This window comes from Phaethon aethereus (assembly GCF_964289735.1).
Source record: "Phaethon aethereus genome assembly, chromosome: 19".
Classification (NCBI taxonomy): Eukaryota; Metazoa; Chordata; class Aves; order Phaethontiformes; family Phaethontidae; genus Phaethon; species Phaethon aethereus.
The window spans coordinates 6101229-6128075 of record NC_138595.1 but is presented as its reverse complement, the minus strand read 5'-3'; the positions used below and the strand labels follow the sequence as shown (position 1 = coordinate 6128075).

General features: G+C 47.0%; 1 protein-coding gene across 1 annotated transcript; it reads right to left on the bottom strand.

Moving 5' to 3' along the window:
- Positions 1 to 281: 281 nt before the first annotated feature.
- On the bottom strand, positions 282 to 26847 carry SLC43A2 (solute carrier family 43 member 2; the record flags this gene model as incomplete). Its single annotated transcript, XM_082008508.1, has 13 exons — positions 282 to 443; positions 1275 to 1398; positions 3105 to 3178; positions 4173 to 4305; positions 4749 to 4884; positions 8448 to 8591; positions 9224 to 9426; positions 9868 to 10001; positions 10832 to 10924; positions 17247 to 17323; positions 18047 to 18102; positions 19111 to 19300; positions 26688 to 26847. 13 exons carry the CDS (start codon positions 26845 to 26847, stop codon positions 282 to 284), a joined length of 1686 nt encoding a protein of 561 aa, XP_081864634.1.

Genomic DNA, 26847 nt, shown 5'->3' with positions numbered 1-26847 from the left:
AGATATTCTGCTGCTGGAGAGTGTGATCAGGGGATAATTTACGACACAATATCTGCATGACCTTTATAAAAAGGAAAAGCATCCCGTGTCCTGGAGTAAGGAGTGGGAAGTCTCCTCCTGCCATATATCTGAGGAAAGCTCAGTCATGATGTTGGGCCCTCACTCCAATGATGAGCAAAGACTGGCAGAGCCAGGAGAGAAAAAACCTGGCTTACACCACAGGTAGAACCCACGGATGTGGTAGAAACCTGTACAGGGGAGGTTGTATTTCAAGCACCAGTTTAAACAAAGGCTTCCTCATTGGGAGTGCCATTGATTTTGAGGAAGAGTTTGGCATCATCCATCTTCTGTTTTTTTTCTCTCTCTAGCCTCCGTCTATAGCAGACCAGGTAGATTGGAAGGCAGAAACCCAGGAAGCTCACGCCAAGCAAGCCAACATTCACCTGCAGGAAGAAAGACAAAACAAAATTAGGCAGGCTAGGAAGACGACAACCCAGTGACGCATGACAAAGTGTCAGAACCCAGCCCACATCATTCAGCTGCGGGCAAACCAGGAGACGCCCTGCTCTGTGTATTGGCAACAACCTTCACTGTATTTATATTTACACTCCTGTGCCCTGAGCACCACGTGTATAACCTAAATGCTGCAAGAATTTGTTGCTCTGGATCACAGCTGTGGGTGTCTTGTTCCATAGAACAGGGAGGGCTGTTTAAGCTGCAGTTCTTTTACACCAAGTTTGCCAACTGAAGAGCCACAGGCTGCTGGGGTTGGCACCTGTAACCTAGAGACCAGGACTCTTCCCCAGGAATCACCCATGTCATGATTTTAATGAGCTGCCCAGGCAGACTCGCATCAAGACACCACATTAGCCCTACCCTCAAAAGCCACTCAGCTTTTCGGACATTAGCATCGGCAAACCAAAAATGTACTGGTAATCAGAGCTAATAGCTCTCAGGGGAACAGAGTATTACTACTGCATTTTGAGGTCCACATAGACTCACTCACTTTTACCTGACAGATTTTGACTCGCCACACAAAACGTTAGCAGGAAGCACTTGCACAGCCTTCTCCCTTAGTGGCTTTCCATCCCAGGAAACCATTACACAGGGAAGGGTCTCCTGGACAGCACCAAAGTAACAGCAGACTGAGGGACATGCAAAATTCCAGCTGTTTTTAACCTTGGTCCATGCACAGGAGTCCTTTTGTTTTCAAAGAAATGAGCCAAAATTATCTTAACCACCAAGACTTCACATGAAATTTGAGAAGAACTTGCCCAAAGAGGGTCTCCTTCCAAAGGTCCTGTCAATGCCATAAAAAGAGGCTGCTGCAGAAGGGCAAAAAGGGCACTGATCAACGACTGCAACCCTGTCAAGCTGCCAAACTGAGTAGAGGGGTATCTGTCAACAGAGAAAGCAACAGCATTATTATATGTCACCTTGGCTGTTCACATCACCCAGATCAGATTACATTCCCAATCGACTAACACAACAGAGCACAGTCCCAAGACAGGCATAATATGAAGAACTTTTATAACTACCTCTTTTTATAGAGTACTGAGTTATACCCGATGGTGTGCACAGTGCTCTCTAGAACAGAACGCAGCTGGTGACAAGACTACTCTCATCCTGAGCTCTCAAACTTAAGTAGTATCAGATCCAGCACTTGTTTTGCAGCTCTACCATAGGCAGGTGGAAGTGCTTATAAAACTGCTGTTCCTATTGCAGAGGGAGAAGAGTGTTGATATTTACAAGTTAAAAGCAGGGCCTCTTTATCCAGATGACAGCATTTGCGGCTGAGCAATCATTTTCATCTGGTCATAACAATTTGCTCCCTTTAGAAGTGAGTGAAACCTGCACAACAGGTTAGTATTTTGTTTTCCTTTTTAGAGGACAAGTCTGATCCCATGTCACACTAAACAATACTGTTGATTGGAAAGTGCTGAATATCAGATACTACTAATGGAAAAATAAATTTCAGGAAGAGTCTAACATCTTTCTCTTTCCATGACTGAGCAGCACTTAAAAAGGGTCAGGTTAAACTAAGCTTGGAAAGAAAGAAATGGATCAAAACCTTCATATTCAAAGAAGTCACATTCAAAGAAAAAATACCTCACTCCACAAAGTTCCAGAGAGTTACAATGGTCAAACAGGATTAGTTTACAAGCAAGCTGATATGTACAGCAACAGGCATTTACCTTGCCTAAGACAAAAATCTTCTGCTTCTAGCTGCCAGGGAACCAAAAGCTTATGCATTTTTGAAGCAGAGTCTTAGATGGGTTTTCTAGTCTGGATTCCCCAGACACTGGGACCAAAACCTTTGACAGGAGTCTGTGGAGGTGTGGAGTCTCCATCCGTGGAGATATTCAAAACCCAACTGGATGCAGTCCTGGGCAACCTGCTCTAGCTGACCCTGCTTGAGCATGAGGGTTGGACTAGATGGTCTCAACGATTGAGGTCCCTTCCGACCTCAACGATTCTGCGATTCTCTGAAAAATAACAGCTTCCTTCTGTTCCTCTGTCCAACAGCTCAGGACAGAGGGTCAGATCTGTTTTCAAAAGCAAAAACATTGCTTAATAAGGAAGAGAATATTCAGGTTAAGCTATTGATAATTTTGATAAGTTGGAAACAGGATGGATGATCTGTCCTGGGAAAGGGAGTAGGCATTACTAATGGTATCTTGAGCAATGCTCTACCAATGTCTTTCAGAGCAGACCAGTAGCAATGTATTCAATTACATTAATGTTTTACCTGGACACATGCACATAACTACTCATTATAAGAGAAAAAAGCCTTGAGTTTTTCCTATACAACCTTAGTGTCAATAGCCTAGTCTCACCTGAGGCTCACATATAGCTGTGCCTGTCTCATTGCAGTAGCTATGCCAAAGGGGTTCGCTGTTTCTAAAGAAGGAAAGCATCAGCTAGGACTTAAGTCCAGCTACCATCATATCCAGTGGTGACTGAGGAAACAAGTTGCATCATTTTTCCCCCACTGACCATGATCAGACTGACTTCCCTTCCTGATCTCCCTCTCATCTGCACAGCTTATCATCCCAAACCAGTTTATCTGGCCAGTCACACATTATAGGTAAGCAGAGACTTACACAGCTGCATAGAGGCCTCCCACAGCTGAGTGGATGAATCCTCTCACAATTGTGTGCAAAATGAAGGAAAGAATCTGGAAAGAAAAGTAGAAAAATGTCACATCCTAGATACCACCTAGGTGTGCCAGACCCTAACATACAGCCATTCCTAAAAGCTCTTCTCCTTTCTAGTTACAAAGCTGGGCTTGAGGAACCAGAACCAAGGAACCAGAACTGAAAGGTCTGCACAATGGAAGCGATTTGCACTAATCTCTAAAAGCTCTGCTTTTCCTTACTTTGCAAAGGCTAACCTGTAGTGCCCCCTGAGGTTAACCACACACAAGACCTATCTCATTTGTAGATGGCACTGCTGCAAGGACATGTCCCCAAACTGTGGCCAGGGTCACAGTGCTTTTTTGTTATGTTTGTGGCCTATTTAGTTGATTTTCTACAAGTTATTGTGGACAATATGCAAGTCTGAGCAAACTGTATCTGTTTGCCTATGTCATCAAAGCATGTTTAAGTATAGCAAAAAATCACTAAACTCCTTGCCAAAAACAGGTGGTGCTACAAAATAAATATTTTAACAGGTTTATAATCCCACAGGTACCATTGGGCATAGCATTTGATGCAGAAATAACCTGATAGAGATAGATAGCGCGCGCTCTCTCTCTCTCTATATCAGTGCCATGCTTCTTGTAGCAACTTCTCTCAGCAGCTTAAATCAAGCCCAGGTTAAATGCACAGGCACTGCTGAGAGGATCTCGGTAGGAAAGCATTTGTTGTTACATAGCTCAGCTGCAGAAACTTCTAAGTTTGAATAAATTGTGGATAAACTCTGACATTTTAACTATAGCTGCTTCTAAGTTCTCTCAAGAGAGAGATGTAAACTGCATGGTATTACTTGTTTCAGCTTAAGACTGGGGTTCCCAAAGTAGTACAGAAGCCTCCCAGCAGTGCCAGAAAGCCCTCCTGCCACTAGCCTGGTTCTGCTGGCTTACAGTACCCTCCTGGCACTGTCATGCCTGTCATTGTGTCAGGACCCACGCTGCCAACCCTCCAGCACACCCACCCATTTGACCTATTCACCTGCAATGGTAGATTAGGAATAAGGCAAGTGATTCCAAATCCAACCAGCAGCACATTTGTGAATACAAAGGCATTGGTGGCATTGGTGATTTTCTGGATCTGACGATCACGTTTTTTCTTTTTCTTGTCACTTCTGGAAGGATAGCAAAACCTATGTTATAAAAAGCACTTTCAGCAGCTTCTGGAACTCACAGCAAGATTCTCCACATATCACATATCAACTCCTATCTAAACCAGTTTGGCTAGAGGTCTGCCTAAGGAAGTGCTGAAATCTCCATCAGTGGAAGCTGAGGAACATCTGGGCAATTATTTCAGTGCTGTTACTCTTACTGTTAGGCTAGAAGGGAAGTCTAAGCCTCCCCTGCTACAATTTAGATTTGCTCTTCTTGACTGATCTTAGTGGACATGGAAGGTAGTTTGGTCCTTTCCTCTGCAATTATCAAATCTTCCTTCAGGCTTCCTTTTCTATACTGAAGAACCAATATTCTTTTCAGTCTTTCATCATAAAACACATCATGCAGAGCAGAGGGGGCCTGCTATGTGGATGTATGTCCCGTGTGGCGCACCACTACGCACTGCTCAGCGTTGTTCTCCTCGTTCTCTAAGCCATCATCGCATTCTTTCAGTCGCCAATCCATGATGTACCCGATCACAGGTGCCGTCAGCAAACACAACAGTTGCAATACCCCAAAAATGGAAGTGTAGAGAGCCACTGCAGGAAAAAAAAAAATTTAAAAAGTTGTCAGTCCAAGTGGTACTATAGCAGCAACAGAAAAAAAGACAGGAAAGAAACTGTTCCTCCCCATTGATCGCTCTTCCATTAAGAGCCCAGATTCTGCATACGCACAGGCAGGGCTGAAGGAGCTGGAACACCAAAGCCCTACTTCATCATTTAGCCTCCCAGAGGCATGACATTAGAGTGGACACACTGGGCACACGTGCTTTAACCATTCTGATCCTGCACTAGTATTCTGAGCAGGATCAGCCCAACAGCAAGTAGGGCTCCAGGAATGGGGCCCAACAACTGTTTAGTGCCAATAAGGTTTCTTCTGGCTAGGACCAACAGGGAAAGTTCTTACAAGCAATACATCCTTCACAGCAAACCCTGCCTTAGTAATTTCTCTCCTGCCTTGCTGGAAGCTCCAGCTACACCTTTTCCAGCTGGGAAGCTTCAGCAAGGACAAGCCAGGCTAGGAAGGTGAAGACTAACCCATTTTGTGCAAAATGGACAAGTTTGGAGGCAGAGGGTGCAGAAACTGGAAGCAAAAACCACAGCATCTCAGAGCAATCATTAAAAACCTCAAACTGATGAAAATTCCCCATGTGTTAAAGATGGGAGAAGTGTCTACATGGCTTGCTAAGGGAAAGCTGATGCCAGCAGACTTAGAAGAAACTGCCTCCTCCTGTTACTGAACAGTTCCCCCACCCCACAGTGCTTTTTCCACTTCCTCTCTGCAGCCCACATGACGGATTTGTAGGCATCATGCAGAAGGGCTGGTGAGTCACGGTGTACCACAGCTCTGAAATAAGGATGTAATTCTGAAACTGCCCATCTCAGCACAGAGTGCTTACAAGTTACAGCACTGTAAGCAAAACAACCAAAAGGAATTTTAGTTTGTCCCTCCTAATGCATTTCTAGGTCTAGCCAAAGCTAGATCAGCCAGGACATATACCAAAATCAACTTGGTAATGGAGAAAAGCTTCCAACAAGCCCTTCTCTCCTATACAGTTGTAGCAAACCCCAGCACAGCTGCCTTGCTGTGCCCAGGCATGGCACCTGATGATACTCTTCTGGCTCCAGCTGCCAGCAAGGGAACCAAGAGGAACTTCCAGCTCCAGCCTCCAAACTCACATTCATGTCCCCGTTACCTCTGCAAGGCAAGACCTGAAGTGGCCCCACATCCCATCTCATTATAGCAACTGCTATAACTGTAGGCAAGAGAGACAGGTGGCATCACCCTCTACAGACTCTCCTGGAGTTGATTTGATGTTGTCTGGTTATTTTTTGATAGAGGGTAAGAAGCAAGCCATGTTGTCATGTTTTGCCTCTTCATGCTATTCTGAACACTTAATCTTGGGCTCTAAACAGCAAGAGCAGAAGCTAACTTGAAGCAGAGAAAGAAATTTATGGCATCAAGAGAAGAGGAGACAGGGACAGTAGCTGCTACAAAACAGGGCCTCCTCAATTTATCATCTCAAACATCCTTTCCTGAGGAGGAGGAAAAAAAAACCAAAAACACAATACCTAGCAAGTACCAGCAGAAGTATATGGCAGAAGCAGATGCCTGGATAGACCAAACAGACAAAGGGCACACACAACAGCACGACTCTTCACATCCACTGCTCCACATGTTTTTTCCCCTCAAAACTATCCTGAGCAAGCACCTCATACAGCTGAGTTTTCCAGCCGAGCCTGATTCTATCCAAGGTCTCCAAGTATTATTACCACATGTGAAAGCAAGGTGCTGGTTTAAAAAAGATGCAGCCAAATTTCAAGTTCTAGATACAAGCGTACTCTCTCCTGCCTTCCTACAACTCAATTACAGAGTCATTTACAGAGCTACTCAACCCCTTAGCTTGTCCCCCAATTTTTGGAGGTTTTCAGAAGGTAAGTAGCCACAGGCTGACTGCTTTTTTCCACCAGGTCTAAATCACCATAATCTGCACAGGAAGCAGGACTTTCAAGGACCTCAGTACAAGTACCTCAAGTACCTCACTGCAAATTAAAGACTTTACTCCCTATCTGAATGATTTTCCCTGCATCCTTCTCTCCTGTTCTGCTCTCAGGAATATTTAAGTTTTCTTTGACCATAATACTTGCAGGATTGACTCAACTCTCCTCTTCTCTTGCTGAATGCTCCTGAGAGCAGTTGCAGGTGGAGGGAGCTCTCTAAACAAGTCACATTCAAGTAAATAACTCTGCAAGAAGAATGAGGAATCCAAGGGAGCAGCATCCCATTCTCTCCTGATCTGCACAGATTACATTTCTAGAGAGCTGCACACATCTTGGAATTGCTCTTGCAGCCTGACGCTGCTGCGACTAGACAATACCACTGTTTTGCTGATGCCATGGAAACACCAAGACAGTAAGCGGACTGCATTGCAAGCCCAGGCTACATTCAGGGGGAGAAGAGGGAAAATGGGAAGAAATCTCAAAGGTGGCACAGAAAAAAACACAATACACCCGAGGGGCACAATCCCTTTTTTAACATGGAGCTTGATGTAAACAGAATTGGCAGCATATATAGTTAATGTTAATTCTAAAATACCAAGGAGGGGAGGAGAGGAAAAAATGAAAGAGAAGTAACTAGAGCAAGCCAGAGTAAAAAGAAAAAAATTCAGCATGAAAGAGTTACAAGGTAAGCAGAAAACTAAGCACTGCTGGGAAAGGTAGGCAGTGTGAAGTTTGTCCTGTTTACTGTTTAATGTCTAAACTGGCTCTTGAGCCAGGAGATAACGAGCTGAATGCTGCAGGCTGTCAAAGGCTCCAGAAACAAAGCAATTCAGGGAATGCCAGGGCACTTGGAGTTTCCTCAGTTCCCTCCCCCAGAGCTCACTCCTGTTTTCAGAGGAGTGCCTCTCGATTTATCAGCTTCATGCAATCCAGATTTAACAAGTTCAAACTGGATCTTACTACAAAGGACAAAAAAAAAAGACTAAGTCTTGTTTTGCAATCCTGGGTATTTTCAACAACTGTAAACTAACGTACTCTTTCCTGTTTGCTCCATGTACTGAATCAGAGCTATAAATACAGACGAGTCCAGCACAGTGAGCACCCCTGAGCCTCCCCAGCACACACCAAGCTATACAAAACAGCTATGACTTCACTTCTCCCACCCCCAGTTGCTGGGCTGAGACACCTAGTCCAACCATTAGTCATGAGAGTCAGCTGCTCTGTACTTTGTGCTTGCTCAGGATAAGCAAAGCAAATACCTGATAAAATAGGTTTTCCAATTAGAAAAAAACTATCACAGTCCATCCTGAGAGGCTACTTTCAACAACTCATCTGAGGAAATAACATGGAATAGTATTTAACAGACACTGGGTTAAAATTAGCTTGACATTCAAGTGTCTGCCTCGCTGCCCCTCTGTCCTGGGTCAGTTCCAGCCCTCCACTAGACCCCACCAGCAGCTGTCAGCCGCACTCTTGACACCACTAATTGCCATACACTGTGTATCTGCTGAGTAATCAGGCTCGCTGGCCTCTTGCGAGGACCCAGTCTGGGCCAGGTACCAGTTCCAAGGAAGCAGATAAAGGTCTTCAGGTTACCCTACCTTGATCTTCATCTCCAGACAGAAACTCAAGGATGGTATTCATGGCCCCCATGTAGAAGATTAGTCGCAGCTGAGTGACACACATGGTGATAAGGCTGAGCAGCAAGATAGGACTGAAGACACTCTTCATGAAGGAGGGAGAAGCTGCAGAGGGAATAATAGAGTCCCTGAAGGAGGCAACATAACTTTGTAAACATGTACAGTTTCAGAAGAGGCTTTCATCTGGGTTAGTAGGTCTTCTCCTAGCTGGTCATTCCAACACTGCGTGCCAATGGTAGCTCCAAGGAGTTCACAGTTAGCAACTACCTGGTGCCTTACAGACTTCCATAATGAACAGCAATAGATGCTTAGGGTTTGGCTACCAGTAACCGAGGCAAGGGAGCGTGAAGGAAGACTCACCTAATTCTGTGGATTAGAGCAAAAGGAAGCTTCAAACCATATTGCAAAGCCATACCCATGAGTAAGGGAGGCTTGGTCATGATGGCAACAGTCTACCCGAGACAGCAGTGACCAACTGCACTGTCCTTCTGCAGCCACACCAGTTAACCATGCTGTTGTCCCCACCACTGGCAACAGCATATGGTATATTTAGACAAGTATACAAGGACAGGATTCCTTATGTAACTGAACTTGTATTTAAATAATGGTGGCTGGCACGTGGCCCTGGCAACACATGGATCATGTATCACTCTCTTATAAACAGGTCTGGAGCAGAGTAGAGAGGCCGACAGCCTTTTGCCAGCACAAGCATCCCTGGGGCACTCATGGAACCACACCTGCGTTGTCAGGCTGGCACTTCACTTCTAGGTCCACCGTAGACAGACAGAGCTTGTTGTTCTCTTGCAAGGCTGTTGGCTCCTTGGGGCCCTTCATGGAGCTCCCCACACTGAGACGGCGCCCCACAGTCGTTACTTGCTTGTAAAACTGTTTCCCAGTGATTTTGTGGTCAAATCCCAGCCAGCTGAACTTTATTTTCACCCTGTTGGGCAGTAAAGAGCATGAGAGCTGCAACACAGGGTGAGAAATCAGAGGCAACAAAGTTGCAGGAGTCAGAGAGGCTATGTATGGATTCAAGGCACTAGCTTCCACCTACAAACCCACAAGTGGTCTGGATCCAGAGCACAGAGAGATACTTCCCCAGGCCAATTTGGCACAGGTCAATATAGAAATACTTATGACTACTGACAAATCATTTTCTTTCATGATTCCTACACTTCGGAAAGTTCAACTTTCCACAGATACTCACCAGTCAAGACATTAACACTAATGGCAGACATAAATCCTCAACCTAAGAAGGAATGGCAGCAATAGACAACACACAAGGGAGTTCCCTGTCCACTCGTCTAATTTAGCTGTGCCAGCACTTTCTAGAGGATTAAAAATGGGATTAGCCCTCAAGGCCAGTCTAGAGGACACTTACGAATAGTCCATGTCTTCTGGTCCTGGGAAAGGCTCCAGTGGCCAGTTGAAGAAGCAGTTGAGGAAAACTAGTCCTGCACAGCTTGCCCAGACAAGCAGAATAAGGATGAAGGAGACCCCAAAGTCATATATAACCTGGGAATCACAAGGGAATATGGTTTTGGCTATAAGAACAGAAAGATACTTCAATATTCTTTGAATGAGGTTTGAAAGGAAGCTGTGGGAAAGAAAAATATGCTACATTGAAAGTGGGTTTAACTCAAGTGGCAACAAAGAACAGTTCTGTAACATGCAGGCTCAGAAAGAGATGTATACATACATCTTTAACAGCAGCTAGAGCAACAACAGGATGTTCAGTTGGAATAGCATGCAGCTGTATTGCAGATGACTGCCATCCCAAGTTTTCATCTAGGACTTTTTCCTTGGAAAGCCAACAGGAACTTCCCTGCACACTTGAGACTGCCTTACCTTTACTATATCCCCCTTATGCTAACGCTGCAATGAAACATCTCTGGTTCAGAATCACTAGTGATCTACCAAGGCAGCCCAAGTGACTCTCTCTTCTGTGCCCTCAGTGCTGTTTGCTAGCTCTGAACAGTGTTCAAAGCCTACCATCTGTGACAATCACACAGATTAAATATACATGTGTATTAAAAATACATATATATACACTCAGAGTTTAAAAAAGCAACCTTTTGTAAAGGTCTTCAGTTACTCATTTTTACTTAACAACCTTGAAATTTTACTGCTTATTAGTGAACAGACTGTTCTCTCTGCAGTATTTATTGAATTCTTGAGGCAGTCACTTGGGAAGTCTTTACAGAGATGGGAACTGAATCTTGCAAAGGCACATCTCTAAAAGAGTGCTTTAACAAATAGTACCTCTTTCTTGCCACATTATTGCTAAATGGTGCAAGACTCCAGCACAACACCACCAGTCATGAGTCATGATCCCACAGCCTCACCTTGATTCCTGGAAAAGTCACAGCAGAGGAAGCATAGGAGCCAATCATCAGCGCAATGAACGTGGAACGAAGGTCACCAAACATGTTGGGCAGCTAGGGAAAGAAAAAATTTGTTGAAACAGGCTGCTGCCAACAGAAAGGAATAAAAGGGAAGGAGACTTTCTTGAGAAGACATAAATCTGGCATTTAGGATTAAGACTTTCTGAATACCAGAATCTGAAGCAGCCAGTTTTATTCAAGAATGACTTAGCTCTTCAGGATATTGCTCTGCAGGTTGCATTGGTGTCTCCAGCATCAGGGAAGCTCTACAGTCTAAGATTTATGTGCTTAATGACACTGCTTCTTCCCAGACTAGCAGCATATTTTGCATTGGTTCCCTTTAGCACAGGAGTGTTTGCTCCAGCCCTGGTGCTTTAAGAGAACCTTACCCCAAGCCCATAGCCACTACCTCTTTTCCTCTCCCAAATGTATGTGCCCAAGTTCTCTACATTACACCTTCTTTTCAGTCTAGAGTTGTTAGACACAGGATGCGATTGCTGCACAGTCTAACACACCCCGCAACACCTTGAACTGCCACATTTGTTTAGGAACCTTGGGTCAGCACCCAAATCTTTGCAGTAGACCAGAAAGTTCCTGTTACAACAAGAAGGAACAGATACAAACACGAACTGTGCTGCTGTTTGCACTTCCATTTCTAGCTAGGTCCCTGGTTCCTTCTGTGAAAGCAGACTCTCTCTACGAGAGGGGCTAAAGCTGGTAATTTCTCCATGTGTTGGACGGCTCTGATGCCCAAGCACACTATCTTGGAGCTAGGTGCAGGAAAGCAATCACAAACACCAGATTTCCAAGGCTTTATGCCCAGTGCAACCACAGAGCTGCTGAACTCCACAGCAAGGAGTGGGCAACTGCACCTCATGTTGCTATTCCTGCCACCCACTCCACTTCACCGCCTGGGCTCCTGTCAGGTGTGATTGCATTGCTGAGGGCAGACCAGGCTGGTTCTGCAAGGATCTGTTGGGAAAGCAAAGCTCTCAGCAGGGGCAGCTAGAAGCAGCTCACAGCAGCCACTTCTGCCACCTCAACAGCAAAAGCACTCCCAGTCTGGCTCTCCAGCCTCTGCTTCCACTCAGGACCAACAAGCAGAGTGGAAGAGGCCGAAAGAGCTGAGAGACCTTCCCACTCTCCTGGGAAAGGAGGAACTCTCCGTTTTTCTAAACAACCAGAAGTGAAAAAGTTTCCATCACTGACTAATGATGGCCTGCAAACTGGAAATTACAGGGAGAAGCTTTGAAGTTGTAGCCTCAGCAGATACCTCCTGAAGCTGGTCAATGAGCAGAGATTCTGCTGCAGTCAGATTTCCCTCCCACCTCCTTTTTTTAGGTCACTTACTCCCCAAATTCATTTGGGCATCACCACGTCAGTCTGAGGGCCTCAAAGCAGGACACTGCAAGTGCCTTCTAGGACTGAAAGCACTACCAGCATTTTATCTGTATAAAGATGCTGCTGAACAAAATTATTCAGAAAATATTAGACTGAGTCTGAGCAAGCAAATGCTGTCATCACATTCCCCTTTCACTGCTGGAAAACAAATCCATCTTTCCCAGGAATAGCATAATCTGGCTTGTGTCATGGCAGGACCAGCGTGTTTACAACACAAGTATTCCTGTGCAGGAACACTCTAGGATCCATCTGGCTGTTTATCATCCCTCTGTCTCACTGCAGAGCTTCCTATGCAGTGCAGTCTCCAGGTCCTCAGATAACCCCAGCCAGGGAACAGCAGCAGCGATGTGCTGAGCCTGATGGTGCTGGTGAACCCCGAGCAGACGCACGCAGCAGAGGCAGAGAACACTGCACTCCTCTGCAGCGAAGATCCCCACACCCATCCCCAGATCCCCGCATACGGGAGAGCTGCCAAGGCTGCTTTCAGGAGCTGCAGACAGGAAACAGCAAAGGATCCAAAGGTCTGTTACCAGGCACAAAAATCTCTTCTTGGAAGCAGTGGCCTAAATACACACCCCAGAAAACAGCATCTGCAGAATACAGTACCTGCAGGTCGCAAAAAGGCTAGCCACTGTCACCAGGCAGGGCATTCATTTCATTGCAAATACCCCAAACCTAAAATAATCTCCAGAAATTACAGCAAACAGCTGCTCCTGCTGGGGAGCTCAGAGCAGGGCAAGAGCTCCACAAACACAGCTGCTTCTTGGCTCAGGCAGGTTTTCCCCAGAGCCCCAGAGATCACAAAAAGCCTTTTTCATATAGCAGACAAGCAACTCCCAGGTGGATCCTCCTGCTCTGAGAGCTACTGGAGACAGAGCAGGACCAAAAACAAGTAGTCACGTCTGGGGAGACCCAAAGTTTGCTTCTGCCTAGATGGGGACAGAAGGCCTAGAAAGGCTAAGAGATTTCCTAAAAACCTGTTTGGCACCAAGCAAGCAGATAGATTAAAAAAATGGACATAGGAGATTTAAGGTCTTATCAAACCCAATTAAAGCAGAAACTGCAAACACTGAGCACTTGGGAGAAGAAGCCCGAGACTACCTGGAGGGGCAGAGGGGAGGTGAGGGGAGAAAGTCATCCATGCCCAGACAGAAAACCTCTGAGAGTGCAAGTGCCAGCACTGGCAATGCCTGTGCAGGTCTCCTCTAAAGACTGGCTACTGAAATAACACACAATATTTACTAAGGCATTTTTCATGCTGTCTTTATAGCAGCAAGGATTGGAAAAAATGAACCATAGAGAGAGGAAAAAAAAAGCCAAGCCACAGAGCAAGTAGGCTCTTTGTTTTTCTGCCACCAAAAAGATCTGATCCTCACTCTGATGTTATCTCTACAAGCCAGAAGGGACTCCTCCACTAGCTTCTGCCCATTCTGGTATGACAGCCCCAATTCCACAAGACCTACAACAACAAAAACTCTTACACCTTCTGTTTAAAGGTAATAATACTCAAAGCATTATTAACTTTATGCCCTGTCTAAAAAATACTAACTTAATTTTGCCATAACTGTTTTTTCTTGGAGTCCTTTATTACAGCTATGCAATCCTAAACTGATGAAATAATTTTTTCTTGCAGATTATTTTCTCATCTGTCCTATAGTGAGTTTAAGACCTTCAATAATTTTTTATAATTTTTTCAGCTTTTTCCTGGAGACCATCCATATACAAAAGATACCACAGTGGTATTACAAAACCCAGTTTCCCTCCTCTTGCAAGGACTGTTTGAAAGAACAGTGGAAAAAGTCAAGGGACTGCAAACTAGACTACTGGAGAACAGTATTTTTGTTCAAGCTAAACTTTGTTTTCCCTATCAGGGGTATATTTGGAAGTCATACAGACACTAAAAATATGTTCTCCAGGAAAGCCTCAGACTGCCTGCTTTGTCCAAAGCATATGGAAATTCCTGTTCCCATTCTCCAATGAACAAAAGATCACAGAGCCCTAAGTTTTCCTAATATTTCCGAGCAGAGAAGATCCCCTACACAGAGATGCCCCCCCGCTCCGATTAAAGGGCGCTGTTTGTACCAGAAAATAAGAGCAAAGCAGCTGTAATTCTTTGAAAGGAAAACAGGGCAGAAAACAATCTATAAAAGGCTCTTTGTGGTAATTTATCACACATGTTTATTTCTTTGCATGAAATAGCTTCGGAGCAGAACCAGCGCCAGATTCCTGTGTTGCTGTCAGAGCCACCAACACAGAACTGTTTCCATTTCCAATCTTCACTTGTATTGGCCAAGATGAAGTCACGAGGCAGAGATCTCCCCGCCGCATTTTAACAACAGGCACAGTCTGACCTTGTTCCCAGAACTGGGAACAGCACCACTCGCTCACTCCCCCCCTTCCCCATGCCACAACGCAAGGCACCCAGCAATGGCAGCTTGCTTTGGCTCCGCAGCTTGCCATGGGCTTTCATGATACCCTGGGGACTTGTTACTGAAAAAGGCTTTAAACCCAAGAGGCAAAGCTTCGTACCATCCCAGGCTGTAAACCTCAGAGATCCCTTGCTCCAGCACCGTGCATCCCCACCTCCTGCCCTCCTGTTAGAGCACACCATGCCCACACATGTGGGTGTCCTGGGAGGTTTCAACATGATGAAGCCCTACAAGCCACAGCACCCGGTGAGCATCCCAAGCCCACACGCTGCAGGGGCTCCCTTCACAGCCATCTGGCTACGAAGCAGCAACTGTAACCTGCCTGGGGTGGCCAAGGACCAGCTCATGCACCAATGGGTTTGACCCATTTCCTGGAGCACTTCAGGTCACTTGCGGCTGGTAGGAGAAGGAAGTCACCTTGCTTTGACTTGCGCGCGCACATGTGCACTCAGCAGTCAGTGCCTGTGTCAGCCAGAACAAGCTTACCTGGCACCAGAAGTTGATCAGTGCTCACACCTCTGTGTAATGAACGTCCTTAAAAAGGTCTTCGAGTTTCCCCTTTCAGCGCTTAATTCAGCCTCTCCCAGGCACAATGCAGAGCACAGTGCGTGCAAGCCACGTCACCTGGAGCCCGCAAGCCGTGGACCTGTCATCCCCATGTCCCTCTCTTGCTACACTCCCTGTATCCGTGGGCCACAGCTGGAAGGGACCCACAAGACATCACCATGTCGCCGCAGAAGACTGCTCTTGTTGCACCACCTGCAAGCGCCCCAGCTTGCAGGCAGAACCACGCAAGGACAAAACAGTGAGCTGCCAATGAGCAAAAATACACCTGCTTTTAACAGTCACCACCACAGCTATGCCGTGATGCAGGTGAAGAAGTGCTTCCCTCCCACTTTAGACTATTTTTAATCACATTCATGTGCCTCAGGTACCGAAATGCCTCTGTGCGGCTCTGCAAGGAGGCACAAGCAGTGACACCTGAATCCGGATTTGAGAAGTCAGGCCTGAAGCCACCTCAGCTCTTTACAAAACACACTGCTGTCTGGAGGGGGATGGACTCCACCCGAGGTCTCCCTGTGTGAACTCACAGCATCGCTACTTGCTTCAGACCTCCTCAAGGCTCGGATCTCTTCTTGGAAGACTCGACCTTTTTCCTGCCGCTGTACTTCCTTAGTGCTGCGGAACTGGCTCGCTAATGAGGGTGCTAATAAGTGGCTTTGCTTCCTTCTGGTGCTAAAAGCCACAGTACAGCACATCCAATCTATTTCTGCCCTATCCTTGCCCTCCCTGCTATCATCACCAGTGCCGCTAAAATAATCTGTGACCCTGCAATAACCACCCAGAGAGACAATAACCAATGCTGCCAGGAGCAGGATGGGAATCCTCTCCTCTCCCACAGCAGTACTGATGTGCTCCTCTCTTCCTTGCTTTTATTTGAAGCATGGCAGGATGACATTTGCCCCATAGTTCTTTGGGACCACGGCCAAGGCTTCCAGTGAAGAACACTACATACGAAGGAGAAACTGACATCTGCAAAGAGTTTTGAAAGCTTTGAATATATGAAAGCAACAGCAGCAGCAACATCACAGTACACCCAGTTATCTGTAAACCCAGCCTCTTGCCAAATTTAGGTCTCAGGAGTTCAGCCAGTGTCTGAGCCTTGTTAAATTAGAGGTAATCTTAACAGAAAGTTTTACTTCAACAGCAAGTTCAAGGTAACGCAATTCAAATATGAAAGTTTTTAATCACAGCTCAAGAAACATCAGTGCTGCCCAGACTGTTTTCTGGTAGACTTTCCACCCAGCCCTGTTTAAGCCACACTGACAAGGATCACTGTAATGAGGTAGAAAATAAAGCAGCTACTTGGAGGATGATACTGCTTCTGTCTCCAGGCAAAAAGATCCCCAAAATGCAGAGATCCAGCTGACAGTTGTTGACCAGTGCTTGCAATACAATCCAGGGACTAAACAGATCTAAATGGGCTGTGCAGATGGAGCTGGGTGCATTGAACAATGCAACATTTCTAGGGAAACCCATAAGGGAGACTCACCCCTCAGAGTAAAAGTTTTTGTGCTCAAGAACAACCATTTTCCTGGGGTGAGATGCAAACTGCACTTGCAGAAAGCTGGTCATGCCCAGCTGCAAGGGTTTGTGCCCTGCCGATTCTTTCTGCAGTATGTCAATGCTAAATCCAGTGCAAACACATGTCCAGCCTGTGCCAGGTAGCTGAGCACTGCATGTACAGGCATATGACAATTTAAGTCCTTGACAAAAACACTTCCTCCCCCCCCCCCCCCCCACCCCCCAACTTCACCCGAGATGCAAGGGGCAGGTGGGAAAAAAAAAAACCTGGGGGAAAAAAAAGCCTTAGAATAATAACCTAGTACTCAGCTTTTCCAATAAGAGTGACTGACCCTTTGTACCAAATAAAAACATGTGCTATTCAGGCCACAGGCAAGAGATCCTCTTTGTTCTTTCCTGCTAGCCCACCTCACAGCCATAGTAAGGAATAAAATAGAGTCAGGTAATAACTCTTCAATTACCGTAAGTGATGTGAAGGTCATGCACATCCCACCAAAGCCATTCAGAGCCAGCGCAATGAATATCAGCACAGACAGAGCTGCAACAAGAAAAAAAAACACCCTTAGCCTCTACTAGGGTGGAGAGGGAAAGGAGACAGAGCCCTCAGGGCTTTGGTCCTGACACAAAAATCTCCATGGATATCTCAGGATATGCCACCCTGACCAAGCACCCATCTCTCCAGACACTCCCAGGGCCAGGGCTCTCCTACAAAACAGAGTTCAGGATGGAATGATCATCTCTCTCCAGGATGGATGGGTCTTTTTTCCTAATGAACAGACTTGCTGATGCAGCTTGTCTGAATGGGTCTTAAAAGGAAGATTTAATTGAAAGAACTGGATTGAAAGTGTCATCCCACTACCTGGTCTTGAGGAACAAGCTCCATCTATCCCTGGTGAGAAAGCCAATTACACATCATGTGCTATTACCTATTTCCCAACCCTGAAAAAGCCATGAACTTGTTTGGAATTGCTCCTTTACAGGACCCAGCCCTGCCCAAATGCAAAGCTGAGAGACCTGGCTATCTCAGACATTTAGCCCTTGCTACGCTCTCCACTTAGGGTTGTGAAACACCAGCCCTCCCCAGAGCCGCTTAGCTCCCACAGGCCAGCAGATGCTTGGCTTGTGCCCTCAGCAAGACCCCAGTACAGCACTGGAGGTGTGACAGAGCATGCAGTGCCATGCATGCTTGTCTGCTTCCCCCAGAAAACCACAAGCCACAGCCCCAAAGCCCTCCCAGCTCAGCAGAGAAGTGCCTACTTACAGTCCGGGTTACTGGCACCGTAGGCAATGAGCACACAGGACACAGCAAAGCAGGCACTGAAAAGGGAACCAAAACCGTGAGTTTTAGAGACAGCCTCACATGCAGTAAATTACACATCCTTCTACCTCCTCAGCACCTTGTTAAGCAAGCACAGTATAATTTCTGTAAGAGGGAGGGAAGCTGGTGATTTGGAAAGAAAAATCCAGGGAAATAACAAAATATTACAGACAAATCTTGCACAATGGCTAAGGCAACAACCTTTCCTCCCAGTACTGACGCAGCTCTTGCTGGACCCAAATTCCCTACTGGTTTTCTGGCACAGCGCTTTGCCAACCCTCACCTTGAGGTGACCAAAGACAGCAGCAGCCTTCATCCTGAGACCCAGCTGTGGTCACAGCACTCACAGCCTTTACCTGCTCCTCTCTGGTAGGGTCCGAGTCAGGGACTGTTTTTCCCACTCTGCTTACAGGCCAGTTTGGTTTCTGGTACGGTTCAGCGCATTGAAATTCAGCAGTGCTGGGGTCCACTGTGCCCAACAAGTCACTAATCCCTACATGCCATGATGGAAGCAGCTAACCACCTCACTAGTTGAGGCAGAACACACACCACACGGCAGAGAAGGGCCCTAGAAAAGGCAAGCAGGACATGTTTATCCCCAAGTTAACTCCCCAGCTTGCAAATGGTGATGTAACATCTTGGTTTTGTGCCTCTCAGGACATAGCTCCCAGCTCAAGGAAAAAGCTAGCCTCCATGACTCACAAATGACTCCGCTCTTCCTCCGGGCTCCATCTGGCCAAGGGAGCACAGAGCAACGCTGGAGAGCTGAAGTGTGGACGTGGAGTCCCAGGCCCTTCCCGTATGGAACAACTCACTGTGCTGGCTGAAATCATCCCAGAGCTGCTCCGGTGCCCTGTGCATGGCCAGCAACTCCCAGACCCATCCCTCATACAACTCGTGAGGCTGCAGGGACACTGCAACAGGCACAGCACCCAAACAGCACCCATCTACCCCAGACAACATGCAAATTTGCCCCTCAGCCCACCCAGGGAGCCCAGGACACCAACCTTCCAAGCAGCCGCAGCTTGCGAGGGCCGTACTTGTCCATGACAATCCCCAGGGGCAACGTGATTGCACTGAGTAGGAAGGACCCAATGGTGAAGGCCAAGTTCAGCATTTCATCCTGGGCATTGCAGGAAGGCCATTTGTGCTCTGAAGCTGAGCTGTTCTCATGTTCAGGGCTGCTGGTGGTGTTTCCTACGCAGGATAATAGAGGATCATCATTGCAGCTTGTTAGGATGGGGCTTGCAGCATTGCAGGAAGGAGGGAAGAGAAAAGCTCCACATGCAGGGTGCCACAGCACACTCCATTTTGTATTATCATCAGTGAGAAATGGAGAAGAGAAAGAGCAGCAGCAGAAAACCTGATGAGCTCAGCTGGGAGCAGAAAAGGGCATACAGGCACCCAGGGGACAAGTATCCCAAGCAGCAGCAGGGTAACAACTTAAGGACAGAGCTAAGGACAGAAATTCGTTAATTTGTAAAGACAACTATACAGCAAGGCCCTGGCAATTACAGGGGACTAAACCCACAGAACCTGAAGGGACAAATACAAAAATAAGGTCCTCCTAATCCACAACTGGCATGTTCTCACAGATCTTTTCCCTAACTAAACTAGGAGCAGTAACTGCAGCCAAATCAGTTATTTCCAGACACTGGGCTGACAAGGCCTGGCACAGAGTGACAGCCTGCTCAAACAACAAGCTTCCTACCCTCACTGCAGGCACTGGGATGAGGGATGGCTTTGCAGCAGCCACCCTGCTTCCCGTCTGCCCTGGCTCAGAAAAATCCTTCCTGGATTTAACTACCCTATTCCCAGGAGGGCTGGCAGCTCACCTTCCTTCTCCGTTCGTTAATGGATTGATGCATCTTTAACTCTTGCCTCATAATTAGCTTTTTCTATTCTTTCCAAGCGGGTGTAGGCCATACAGATCAATTATATCTCCAGCTTTCTGTTCTTGCCCTTACATGAGGAACTCTGCATGTAAACTCCCATGCTGAACAGAGCCCACATTGTGTAACAGAGACAGAAACAGGACAGTTTAAGAAAAAAAAAAGTTCCCTTTTCTTTGCAGCAGCAGTTTTACTGCCTCATGTCATTTCTGCTCCTGTTACAAGCCTATCCCGAGGTGGCTTACAACTCCTCAAGCAAGCACGTGTGCCTTTAGACTTTCATTAACCCAGAGCTCTAGTGTACTCCACTTCTCCTCCCAATGCTTATCTGACTTATAAGTAACCTTTGCTGGTATGACAAAGCACTTGCTTTCTTACCACTGCCGCAAGCCAGTGACATAAAATGCTCTCCTCCATATTTAATAATTGATCTGACAAAGTTCAATATTAAAGGAGGAATAGAAAGAGAAGCCACCTACATAACCATGCGCATGAAGCAAGACTAGAGATTCCCAGCGAGCCCTGGTTAGTTAGTTAGCAGGAATCCCTCACGTACCAGTGACTTCACATTCACTGCTTGGTGCGGCTCATGGAGGAGATCCCCTTGGCTTCTCTCGCCCTCCCTGCGTCTCTGGAGACCACATAGCCCCATCTTATAACTCCTTCCCTTCTACCCAAGCCTCAGCACCATTACAGTCGCTGGTGTCACCCTGGTTCTCCTAGCTGGCCAAAACAACCCTCCCAGCTTTGTGTCCATTGCAAACAAGTCACACTCCACCTTCCAGACAGCAGGTATTAGCAGGAATTCAGACACTGATATCCAAGGCTTACAAGCTGCCTGCAAACCTACCTTTGTCCCCTCCCAGCACTCCAGGGAAGGCACTCAGCATTCCTCTCCATTTACACTGCTCTCACCAATACCTTTACTAAGATGGTCTCAAACCGCCAATGGGCAGTGATGACTGTTCCTTCCCTTTGCCATGTGGACCCGATTGATAACTTCATCTGTCCCTTCTCTTGCCCTCCAGTCATGGATAGCCAGAATAAACAGAGATATCCCCAAAAGGCCACATGTCCCATGACAGCACTCCAGCCCCAGGCTCCCAAGTCACATCCTTAGAAATCAGTCCTGGACAGACTTGGGAGGCTCTCTGCAGTTCTTACACTACATCTCAATCTTTTTCATCCATCTTTCCCTCACAGCCTCCTCTTGGTGTGGCCCAGGATCTTAAATGCCGACTTCTGACAGCATCTCCATGAGGCAGGCACAGGCACACAGCTTCACCCACAGCATCAAGGCTTTTTGGGCTCTCCACAAAGATAAATTTATAGGAAACAGATGTGGGTGAGAGGTTAAACTTGGGAAAACAAGGAGGGGGGGGAGTGACAAAGTAGTAGAGGTTTCCCTGTGTCAGCACTCTACAGAGATAGCTCAGCTGTGGAGTGGAAGAAGGGTGGAGGGACATGGATAGTGCAGTGACCTTATAACTTCTGACTGCATGCATCGAAGAGCCTGTCAGCCCTCTCCACAAAGAGATCGCAAAACAAATACTCAGCATTTAAAGCTGGAGTAGATGAATTACTGTTATTGTATTGAGGTCTACAGTTGCAGCATGACCCCATGAGCTCCCACAGCATACGCCTGCTAGGGGACCCTCTGATGGCGTGCACCACGAGCAGCAACAACGGGAGGCGAAAAGGACACAGCTCAAACAGCAGGAAACTTGGCCCTCTGAAGACTTGCTGCAGCCAGGAAGACTGAGAACAGGGCACCAAACTTCAGCCCCTGCTTGTACCAACAACCTTATTTACAGCTGCTCATCGCCAGCTCCAAGGAGGGGCCAGGCAACAGCGCTATGTGGAAATACAAATTGTTTGTGGAAATAGAAGCAGCCCCTGAACAACAAGAGAAGGTCCACTGAGGCGTAATGGAAATGATTCAAGCAGCCCTTGGCACACTGACATCCTCTGATCCTTTGAGCCACCTGCATAAATAGAACATTTTGGAGAGGCTGCAGGTGTGTGCAGCATGCACAAGGTCCAGCCGAGAGCTGTCTCTTTGAGGAGCACAGATTCGTGCGCCAGCAGGTCATCAGCACACAGGAGAGCAAGTGGCAGCATATGACATGCAGCTAGGAGGAGATTAATGGGCAGAGAACCTGCCTAACTACTCACCTACCTAATGCACCTGGTTACAGCAAACAGCAGTTTCCCTCAATCACAGCTCAGATCCTGTTCCAGATCAGTGCATGCCACACTGCTGGGGAAAGTCTCCTACGTGCCTGGCTCCATCTACCACAGTGCTTTGGGGAAGGGCTGTCTCTGTGCCGACAGGGCTGCCCTCCCCAAATTCTCCTGCCAAGTCCACCTGCATGCAAGCATGCCAGGTCTGACACACAGAGAGTGCCACCCAGGTAAGCCCGCGGTGCAGGCTCAGTCTGTGTGTGCCCACCACTCTCACTGTCGTGCTAAAAGAAGCTGCAAGTCTTTATCAGCAATTAGAAGAACATACTGCCTATTTTTACAGCGCTCCCCCTACAACAGCAGGATTTCTACTGCCCAATTAGTAGTTCAAGTTACTATTTAAAGAATGACAGCTTAGGTGAGAGGAAAGCTGCCTCGGTAATCATTTATGTCAAGCTCATCACTGGGATTTGTTCAGGCTGTTACTGGAACATTGAAAGTCATCCTTTCTCCCAAATTAAGTGCTGTAGGTTTCATGAGAGGGTCAATCATTAACTACTCTTTGCTGACCTCTTCAAATACCAGGGACACAACGCAGTACCAGAGGAATGAGTCTGGCTTTTTCAGGACTGACTGCCATCTCAGATGGCAGAGAGAAGGTTTCCTTTCATCTGTTTCTTGGATCAGACTGAGCCAAGCAGGCAAGACACCCCCAGCCACCCTGGCAAATAGCTCTGTGGGACACAGCCTGCACAGCTTCACCTTCCTCTTTTTTTTAAAAGAAAGGAAAAAAAAAAGAAATCAAGGCCTGCATTGGGAGCATTGGTTAAAAAATAAATAAATAAATCACAGTGAAAGACATGTGCAAACAACTGGTCTACAGTCTGCCCACATAAGAACATGTTTTCTCTTTTCAGGATGGTGTCATACTTCTGGGAACTGGGAGGAGATGTTCTTGTTTTATACCACTGCAAATGCAATTAATTTGGGTTTCCCTCTCCGCCTGCCCATCCACGTGCACCTCCAGGACCCCCTCCCTGGGCACCCAGCTGAAAGCCTCATAGGACTGAGGCAGAGTGTCCAGTTAAACTCCCATTCTCTCCCCAGCTGCTGTTTCATTTTGCAGCAATTCTCACCCGGGGCCGGCACCTTCCCAAGCAGCTCTCCGATACCACTGACAGCTGCTAATCGACACAGCATGTTTCCTGTAGAAATTGAACATTTACCACATTTACTCTTTTCCTGTTTACAGGGTCGCACGTGCAGCCTTTCCACAAGACATCATCACATCTTAGCTTGGGAGGGACCTTCAGACTGCAAGTTCTCCAGCACAGACCCCAAATAAGTAAGAGCAAAATGCTGTAAGGCAGCACCTTCCTCCTAAGCCCATGTTAAGGTGCATTAATCTGCCGTAAGTGAATTAGCTTATCATCCCTTTGGTTTTCTGCAGCCCTGTCTTAGAGGAAGGCCCTCTGTTCAGCTGGCTCCTTATCTCTGCTCTTTGTGAGCAGATTACCAAGACTTTTTTTTTTAAACATGTCTCAGATCCAAGCCTTGAGCTTCACAATCCCAGTGACATCACAGCAACACAAGACCCTGAACAGATCAAGTTCCCCAAGAGCTGATAAGGCCCGAATCCTGATAAAGACTGCAGAATCAGCACTCACACTGAATAAAAGATGCTGCTTCAGTTGGTTAAGGGCCAAGTAGTAGTGTAGTAAAATTAAAATGGGAACAAAGTGCCACTACCAGACTCCTTGTCAGCAAATTTCACACATACCTCTCAGGATGTGGCCAAACCTGCTGCCCAGAACAGGTACAACCCCCCACTCAAATCCTGTTGCGCAATTACTTTAAAAATATTTGTTACTTTAATGGAGATTTTTTTCTAGGTGTCCATCCCTGCCCTCACACAGCTGAGTTGAGAGTCCGGCAGACCCCACGTGTTTGCATGGTGGCCGAGTAAAATCCAATACCAGAAATCAAGGGCAGGCAGGGCAAGGGTGGGGGGATTCAACAGGAGGACAAGGAGCCCTTCATGAATTGCAGTCACTTTCTGGGCAGCTGCTGATACCTTCAGAGAAGAGCCTGCAGAAGGGACAAGGTTTAGTTTTCTCTTTCATTGGAAGGCATCACAAAGTGCAAGAGCTTTTGCTGACAAACAAAAAGCCCTGCCAAGAACCTTTGGCTCATTAGGAAAAGTCTTTTTTTTTTTTTTGCAATACTTACATGCACACAGCAGCATTAGGAACAACAAGTGCCCAAAGGCTACTAGTTACAATTTGTTTGCACCAACTTTCCAGCCAAATACCCACTCAGGCTGCAGGATTCAATAGTTTTTGCTGAAAAAGGCAACCACTGGGCCATCCTAGCCCCAGCAGAAGTCAAACTCAGCTTGGTGCCGGTCATTCACGGACCGCTGCAGGGCAGCTGCATGGGAATCTGCTCTCCCCACACTTGGAGCTAGGACTCTTCCCTATCAAATTGATGATATTATTACAATGAGGACAAAACCAAAGAAAGGAAAGTGAGTAAGCACGGATGAACGAGGAAACCGGCATAACTGGTCCTCAGTGCTCATCACAAGCCATCACTGAGTTCAGCAGTGATGGCCAGATATTTGAGGACAATGGGAACATTTGACTACATAAATTTCTTTTCAGGGAATAAGTTCTCCTGCCTCAGGGCACAGGCTGGTCACTGGGAGGAGGAAATTGCCCCCAGGACAGTAATTTCAGCACTGTCCAAACATTTGCATCTTCCCTGGGGTCTGTGGCATGGGCACTCCCATGGGGAGAGCCAGACAAACCACAGACTGGCAAACATGGGTGAGAAGCCAAGGTGAATCTCAGATTTGGGACAAAGGCAGATGAATTGAAAGCAATCAAAGCAAAGAGTAGGAGGTGGGCCCCAAGTGAAGTGGGGCTCTTGTCAGCACGGCACATCTTGGGAAGCAGATAGGAAAATGGCTGCTTTCGGAGACAGTCAGCATTTCCTTATCAACTCTCATGTGTTTTATCTCAATGACAGAAAGTTTCCACCCGATAGGTTTAATGAGATCTCTGTCACAGGCCTGTGACAGAGTCACCATGGCTTGGCAAGAGCTGAGCAGCCTTGAACAGAAGTCCTAAATGGTCTCCCACTGCTGAGGCCTCTCCCTCATGCAGCCTGCAGTACTGCTGGAGACCCAAGTGACACGGACACGCTTGGTAGCGTCATGCTATGATCAGAGGATAGGAAGGAAATTAAGCAGCCAAGCTACAGCTGGTAAAAGACTTGAACACGTGCATGTTTGCCAGGTGCAGCAACCCAGGCTCTACAAGACTGAGGCAGCCGCCCACTGGCACGCAAAGCAGAAGACAACTGTAACAAGCAGCTGATGAATGAGGGAAAAAAACCCCAAAGCATCATCACAACTATTCAGTCACTTTTTGATTGGACTTTTGTTTCCCCACATTTCAGACTTCCCCCACTATTCTCAGCCATTACCCACTGAGAGCTCTGGGGTCCATGCTCTTATTTTCACCTCTTTCTTCCCCTACTGCTTCCTGCTCCATCTCCACAGTCACCAGCCCTGAATGGGCTGATCCACCTTCACATCTCATCCACCATCACACATCGGTGGACAGAGCCCAAATACCTACCTCTTGCCGCTCTTCACTCTGCTGTTCCCTTCTCTGAGCACATGCAAACCTTCTGTCACTAAAGCAGCTTTCCAGATCCATACAACACCTTTACCCTCAGCTTCCTTTTAGCTCCACTGTCCACCCTACTGTAGTGTGAGATTCCCCAGACCACAATTCTGACCATGCCCAGGCTGGGGATATACATCCACCTACATGTTTTTCCCAGTGTTATCCTTCCCACGCCACAAGATTGCCTCCTTCCCTGCAACGCTGTGTCTGAAATATGGACAACCGCTTCCTCTGCCTGAGCCAGAAGGTGGATCTCCAGCCCTGACAGAGACGTGGCCTGCTTTGAGCACATCCTGGGTGTTTGAAGAGGGAGAGTAACAAAACATCAGTAGTATTTACTTCTGCTACTTCTCAACAGCAGCACTAGACTCCTCCAATCTCATTTTCACCCATGCTCTTTTCTTTCCTGTCACTAAGGAAAGAGTGCCCATAGTTTCCTCCTGCAATCTCAGGATACCCTCCCTGCAAATCATCATCTTCCAGAAGCCATCAGACCTTCCCTTGCAGAGATCAGCCAGGCCACCACGCAGAGGAAGAACTCATAGCCAAGTGGAAAAGACTTTCCAGGAAAGCCTTACCTAATCTTTAAAGCCTCTTTTCCATTCACTTTGCAAAGCAAGAGCAACTACAGGCACATTACACCATCAGAAGGATGCCATCGGTTTTGGAAAGGAGCACACATCCCTTTCTTCTACCCCAGGACTGACCCAGAGCTCAGCCCTACTCTGGCTAGTTCCACACCACCCTAAGACAGGGAACCACACCAGCAAACCTCAGCAGCCACTTATTCACACAAGTCTCCAGCATCCTTACCTGACTCGTGGCACAGGTAGGAGTAAAACCCTTCTGCTTTCAGCATGATGAGGAGAGACCCCCAGCCCAGTAGGACGGCAGAGAAGAGCAGGTTCTCAATGATGGCTGTGAATGCCATCCACCAGCGCCGGCGATGGGCAGTAGCAAGCGTGGGTGCCAT